Source organism: Montipora foliosa, chromosome 11, assembly GCF_036669935.1.
Source record: "Montipora foliosa isolate CH-2021 chromosome 11, ASM3666993v2, whole genome shotgun sequence".
NCBI lineage: Eukaryota > Metazoa > Cnidaria > Anthozoa > Scleractinia > Acroporidae > Montipora > Montipora foliosa.
The window spans coordinates 8,765,660-8,773,159 of record NC_090879.1 but is presented as its reverse complement, the minus strand read 5'-3'; the positions used below and the strand labels follow the sequence as shown (position 1 = coordinate 8,773,159).

The window sequence follows — 7,500 nt, the reverse complement described above, 5'->3', positions numbered from 1 at the left end:
CATCAGCCTTCCACGTGCGCCGTCATTTTCTCTTTTCACTAAGAACCTGAGAGCGAGGCAAGACTGCATGCGGACGTCTCGGAAGACAGACTTCCGCTAAAACAAAGACTTCCGCTCGTCTAAAAATAACTTTCGTAGACATAACATATCCCGGCCAACGCCCTGAGCCTCCCTCTCTGTCCCCTCATTTTCTCTTGATTTAACTTTACCACGGCCGGGGAAGTCTTGTTGCTGAGATCTTTCTAGCCTGCGAGTAGGCACGGAAAATGCGAGCCGGCCCCATTCGTCTCGCCGGCTTCGCCGGCTCGCGTTTACAAGTGAGCTTGCTCTCACGCTAAGATCTTTCAACTTCTCTGTGTTGACAAACTTGTATGTTTGTCAAGAACTAACGTGTCCTAACACCCTCCGGAACCTACAACAAGCTAAATTTGACGACCCAATGTAGGATTGACTGTTAAAATCAAGACAGTGGACGTACAACAAGGGCGAATCGGAGAGCAACGGAACTTTCCCCTCGAGCAGCTCCATGTCAGTGAAAGATCACGTGACCAAGTGGCTGGTGACCACGTGACCAAGTGGTTGCTGATTTGCATCATGTGATACCTACGTAATCCTCCTTTTGTACACGCCTAGCTACTTCAGTCGAGCGTGCGTGCAGCATTGAACTACGCTGCTTCGAAAACAAAAGAAGGAACTCTGCTCTTGAACAGATTCGTTCTATCTTAAACGACGGTTGATTAACATGAACGATCTCGTAGAAGAAGGAAAGGCAAAAGCCGCCGGAATCATTTCCATTTTGGTTGGTGTATGTGCCTTAATCGAGCTGATAGGCGGATTTATCTACCTCAGTTTTGGCGGACGTGACGGTTCTGGCTTGTGGTCTGGAGTTGGGGTAAATAATTGTCTATGTTTTCTGATTCACGCTTAACGATGACATATGCTTCTTTTACACTTTGAAAACTAAGAGAAAGAGGTTAATCTGCTGCCCTTTTAGAATTTATAAAACTTTATTTGTGCATGTGGAATAGACATGAAAATGAAATATCAAGAGTTGAATGAAATACGGAGTTGGTATGGCAGTGTCGCTTGTGCAGCACAAACGCACGGTCATGTATTCGAACCCGTTCAAGCCTGGACTTTTCGATGCGGGATTGCTTAACACGGCCTAAACCGCACATCATAATATAACTTTCATTCCATATTGCCTTTTTATGGAGCGACAGCGAAGCGACGTAACCCGTCATTTGTCAGAACCTCCCCAGTCTTTTTGAAACCACAAGAATGAGGGGTTTCATATTGCATTTAAAACCATCAGTATCTATTTTCGTCTTGATGCTGCGACATCGCAACATCGATCGCATCGCAACTTGTGTCCTTGTGGAAGCTGGGTAGCGATTTTCACTTTAGTTATCAGTGCCAGAGCAACGGTTTGATCGCTTATTGAGGAAGAACTCTTCTTTCTACCGGCACACTATCATGTTGAACCGAAAGATATAGAATCTTCTCAGCAATGCGTGACGGAAAAGTTCACGCAGAGTTTAGGGCCCTCGTGAATTTGCGTTTTGAAGGGTTCGTGAATTGAAGTGCCTTTCGAATAGTTCCTTATCGTTCTTTTTAAGCAACAAGGCATGAATGTTTTTTTTTGCCGAAGTTAAGGCAACGATTCTTTTGTTGTCTAATTTTCCTCTATATATGCAAATCATTGCTTAGGCAAACTTGAACAGAAGTGCCACCATTTATCACCATTAAGTATACTAGTTATAGCTGTCGCTAAAGTGCCAACGAGCCAAGCTTGCGTGATCTGGCGCCTGGCGGCTGCAAACATCACGCGGCGTACTCGTGCGGCACTCTCATTGGTTATCGCTACGGTAAACATTTCATCACTTTGGTCTACATTACAGCTTTTGGTCTACATTACACTCAAATTTGAAGCGCTTCTGAGATATCGTCCGCCTAAAAATCTTCTCGCGGCTCTATAAGCTGCCGCCTCGCCAGGCCTTCTGTCTTCAGAAGGCCTGACTCGTTGGCAATTAGGTAATCACATAATTTCGAGTGAAATTTGGAAAAACAAACACGAGTAATTACTGGGTTGCCATTATGGCAATCCCGGTCGGGAAATGGGTGGGATTTGTTGGTTTTATTTTTACTGGGTTGCCAATTAGGCAATCCAGTTAGAAAATGCGTTTGTTTCTTTTAGGGTTTTTTTTTTGTTTTTACTGGGTTGCCAAATCCAGTCGGAATCTGCGTTCATTTTACCGATTTTTATTTTTTTTTTTCCGTGGCATGAAGTCTTTTCTGTCCCTTCCCTGCTAAGTAGTGTCATGGTGTGTAGAGTATCCTGGGCGTATGTTTGGTAAATTTGAGGGGGTACTTACTAATGCATATATTTTATCCAGTGGTCACAAAAGAATATTTAACTTCACCCTGCAATGGCGTCGAAAGTCATTATAACGCGAATAGCGTTAGCGTGGATCTTTTAAAAAAAAGATACGCTTATGGAGCTCAATAATGGAAAGTCAAGCGGATAAAAAGGACGGGCGGTGAAAAATCATATGTGGAATCTTCAAACCGACGAGTAATGGTCTTCGATAACAATTGCATCTTTTGCCGTCGGATATCATCAGGTGAGCTTTGCTTCTAATGTTGTTTGTCGAACTGTGGTGTTATATACAAGACTGAAACCAAATGGCAAATTCCGTATGGGTTTAAAAGGAATCGAACGCCTTGAATGCATCACATTGTTACTGAAGTCGCATCTCAGTTGTCTGGCAATTTGCATTTATTTGTACTCAACTCTGAACAGTCTTCAGGTAAAAAAAAAACCGTAAAAAAAATAATTGGAAATGTGACAGCCAAGAAGAAAAGAAAGAAAGCTTGCCGTCTATTTTATGCTTCATTATTCAAGGAAAAGGTTCTTCATGGAAACAGTTTGATCCTGAAATTTATGTTGGTAATTTGACACGACTGAGTTTCTTGTCTTCACGCACGTAATGAAATAGGAAGGGGTTTTTGTCTCTTATAGCAAATATGTTGTTTGTTTCAAAAAATAAAATATTTCGCTGGAAAAGGTGGCCAATTCATCATGATTTGTAATATGCGAGCTTAACTGGATAGTTTTAATGGCAATAGTAACGCATTTTCGTGGCAAAATGAGGTTAGCCGTCTTTCTGTTGTGTTAACTTAATTAAATATACCATGCCTCGTGAGTTTGTATTTATCTAAGTTAATTTCCACTCTCAAAATTACCTCCAGAACCTACTTTTTGCGTAGAATAAGCATTTAGAATGATGTTCTTGTCTTCTGTGGTGATACTTGACGATTCTGGAACATTTTGAGAAAAAATATTTATAACGGGTCACACGCGCATTTCATCTGTCGGGTCAGGAAGCCTTCTTTGTCGGGTTCCTGAGGACGTATCTATTTTGACTTCAGGGTGAACTATTTACAAAATCGCGAGGTTGAGCTGCCATGTAATTGAAAATCAGAGCATCCATGAGATACAAGAACAGACTTGCGAATTATCGCAAATCACAATGCTGACAAGCACAAAAGCAGAAGAAATGGTTAATAAATATGAAGTTTGTTACTATCTGAATGTTTTTGGGTTTATAGAGTAAAGGGATATATTGTCACGCAAATGATGTAATTTCATGACACTCAAAATTCGCAAAAAGCGTGAGTTTCATGTAAACAATCTTTGCACTAGCAAGTCGTAGCAATAAATTGGATTAACCAGGAAGTTAAAGAAATATTGTTAGCTTCCCAAATAAATTTCATCTTACACTACAATGACAAAATTATTTGTCAGAGAAATAAAATTCCTGTCTCCTCGCGTATCACATTTCAACGCACCTATGCAGATTTGTTAACTCATTTTCACCGCGCCCGATTCCCGCGAAATTTTTCTTCTTTCAAATACATTGTATTAACAAAAATATTATTTCTCGTCAAGCGTTGCATGTTTTATGTTCAAATAACCGCTAAAAATAAAGGTTTTTTTCACGATCTATCCGTAGATATTTTTTCATAATTTTAATATTCTCTGTCAAAATTTGCACAACAGTCAAATCACAAAAATAGCAACGCACGTAACAAATTTAGTTGCATTTACCTCTTCGTCGGATTCTCATGCTTAACACAGGAATTTTTAGTTATTGTGAAAATCTTTCTATATTCGTTAGCAATCATCCTTTCAAATTTCAGGGAAATCGACCGGTCTGCGAATATTTTACGAGTTTTTTTCAATGGGATGTCAAAAGGCCAAGTGGATGTTATGCATAATAGGGCAAGTTCTGGCGATCAAGTTGCGCGTGTGACCCATTACAAATATATATTTCACAAAATGTTCCCAAATCGTCAAGTATCACTACAGAAGACAAGAACATCATTCTAAAAGCTTATTCTACGCATCAAATTACACTCCGTGTCAAAAACGCAACTAAATAAATTTCCCACCAGTGTTCAACATCAAACCCTTAACTGAAAAACCCTTTACTTGAATTATCAAGCAAAAAATGGACAACAAGCTTTCTTTTAGATAATTTTTTACTAACAAGAATTAGTGAAATTTCCAATTGTTACCGGAAGACTGTGCAGAATTAAGTACAAACAAATACAAATAAGCCAGACAGCCGAGATCACAGTAGCCTGTTCCAGGCTCTCAGATAGTCGAGAAAACGAAAAGAACTGCGTGTGAAAAGCGAGTGGGGGCTTGGCTCATTCTCCATTCCGCCCACTTTGCAAATAACCTTTCTCATGTCAAAATGTCAATGTCAAAGTGTTGAAAATGGGCGGCATTGGTGGTTCCACGCGAGTCAGTTCAAGCGCGATTCTTTTATTGTTGTTCACAGGTGATGCGTTGATTCTCTAAAGGCCATATTTCTAAGTTCTTCAGGTTTTCCAAGAAAAACGTTACGTGTTTGGGAACGAAGATTGCTAGAGATTCCTCATTTAGCGTTGTCCGTTTCTTACACTGGCGGCGAAAATGTTGTGTTTGCCGAAGTTGCTGCTTCTTTCGGGTTGGACCTTGTGCGGAAAGAAAAACTTTCCGTTTCACTGTTTTCTCACTTGTGCGAGTACGTTAGCCAGAATTTAAGGCACTTTTAAGAAAATAACTTTACAAGCGCACGAGGGCATTGTCAAAGCGCCCGGGAAACGAGTGTCAAGGAAATCACCGACCGGTAATTTAAATTCGACCAAAAGACAACCACCAGTTCGAAAACTGCGAGTTCCCGACGCTCTGTTGACTTTTCCAAGGAAAACAGAAACCCGACCATTGAAGTTTCTGGCCTAGATGATAAGATGGTCTCATCAATAAACTTCAGCTCTGATGCATCAGGACAACCGATAATGAATGTGAAAGATTGACATTTCATGTGGATGGGTTCAATTGCATTTGCAGTATACAGACACGTAGCCATCACCTTCGCTTCCTGAAATCGCTTGATCTTTTAAAGCTTTAAGACATTTCAATGGCCACATGCAACGGAAATACACGCCTGTTTTTGGCAATTTTTTGCGCTCTTTCAAATTTTCTCATTTTTTCGAAGGCAATGAAGGCAGAAATTTAATCGACCTTAGCTGGTGAATTCGAATACCCTGCCAAGTATTTGCGTAAGAAAGAATAACATAATATTGTATTTTTCTCGTTCGTCAGAGTTATCAGAGAGCGCCGTCGAATGCTAACAATTGTGGCGTGCAGGGGACATAATAGTTGTGTGTGTGCGATAAAATTCGAACTATGTATCGTACCCGGTGATGCTATATTGTAAGCGGTGTGCAGAGATGTCGTATCACAAAATTGAAGCGCTTTCGCAACGCGCGGAAGTAACTGAAAATTTATGCTTTTACCAAAACCGGTAGGAAGCATTGCAAACGGATCTTCTTCTCGACTTAAGTTCAACAGACACAACTTTTGCTCGAATCTGAGCGCTTGTACATTTGGGAATACTTTTAAGACTCTCGGCGACAGAGTTGACCTCTTTCTTTCGTGCTCCGCGTAAGCTCCGCGCGTGAATCAAAATGATGACGAAAGTGTTGATGTAAACTGTCAAAATTGACCAGACAAAGGGTATACCAGGAGCTAGTATACCGGAATGAATTAAAGAGATGCTTACAGGCTCTCCCGCCTCGCCTCGACCCAAGCCCCCACTCGCTTTTCACACGCAGTTCTTTTCGTTTTCTCGACTATCTGAGAGCCTGGAACAGGCTAAGATCACAGATCCAAGTTGTTCAATTCCTTCTCTGTCTTTGTTAAACCCATAAGTTACTAGTGAATTTTCCATTTGGTTTCAGTGTTGTACAAAAAACACCACACTTGTACAATATTAGAACTACAGCTCACTTTGATTACGGCTCGACGGGCGACAGATTGTTGTCGAAGTCCATTACTCGTCGCCTTTAAGATTCTAGATATTTTTTTCACCACCTGTCTTGTTTATCCAATTAAAGTTCCATTCTTTAGCTCCATAAGGGTACATTTTGTTTAAAGATCCTCCAAAACGCCATTTGCGTTTCAATCTTCGACGCCATCACAGGTTAATGAAATATTCTACTGTGTCAAACCAGAGAAATATACGCCTTTCTACTACCCCCTGAAATCCTACCAAAATACGCGCGGAAGGCTCTACGCACAAAGACACCACTTAGCAAGGGAGTGATAGGAGAGACTTTTCCCGACACGGAAAAAGAAGAAAAAGAAAGAAAAGAAAACGAACAATTCCCACCCATTTTCCGACTATGGAGCTCAATAATCGAAAGTCAATGTCAATCGGATAAACAAGACAGGCGGTGAAAAATAAATATCTGGAATCTTCAAAGCGACGAGTAATGGTCTTCGACAACAATCTTTCGCCTGTCGAGCCGTAATCAAAATGAGCTGTAGTTCTAATGTTGTACCAAGTGTGGTGTTTTGTACAAAACTGAAATCAAATAAAAAATCCTCTAGTAACTCATGGGTTTAACAAAGACAGAGAAGGAACTGAACAAGTTAAGTGGATCTGTGATTTCTGTTGTCTGGCTATTGATATTTATTTGTACTCAATTCTGCACAGTCTTCCGGTAACAATTGGAAATTTCACTAATTCTTGTTAACCTTCAATGGCGTCGAAAGTCAGTTTAACGCGAATGGCGTTTTAAGGGATCTTTAAACAAAATATAAAGCGAGTTCGTAACACTGCGCACTGCGCAAGTTCGTACACGGCAGACACGCCAAATTTAGCTCCGTGCGAAATCCCTTGTTTAAACCGATCTAATCATGCAGTCAATATTAAAGCTTTAAAGAAGGAAAACAACGGCCTTAGGAATCAAATTGATGCACTAACAAAGGAACTGAAGAATCTGCAAGCGAGAATCGATGGCAAAATGACGAAGAAGACTAGTCGATCCTTGCCGCCATTATCTCCCGTCGATCAGGCGGAGGTTTCGAAGAGTATCGAGTTCCTGGGCCTTGAATGTGATGACTTAAATAACTTTCGAGGTAAAATTTTAGAAGAAATATCT

At 40.6% G+C, this 7,500-nt stretch overlaps 1 protein-coding gene across 1 annotated transcript in view; it reads left to right on the top strand.

The window, feature by feature from the left end:
• Positions 1–623: 623 nt before the first annotated feature.
• Positions 624–7,500, top strand: part of LOC137977483 (uncharacterized) — a 30,545-nt gene continuing 23,668 nt past the window's right edge. Inside the window, exon 1 of the mRNA XM_068824714.1 lies at positions 624–892. Within this exon, the coding sequence (XP_068680815.1) occupies positions 743–892 (150 nt within the window). The 5' untranslated portion in view covers positions 624–742. The remainder of the gene's footprint in view (positions 893–7,500) is intronic.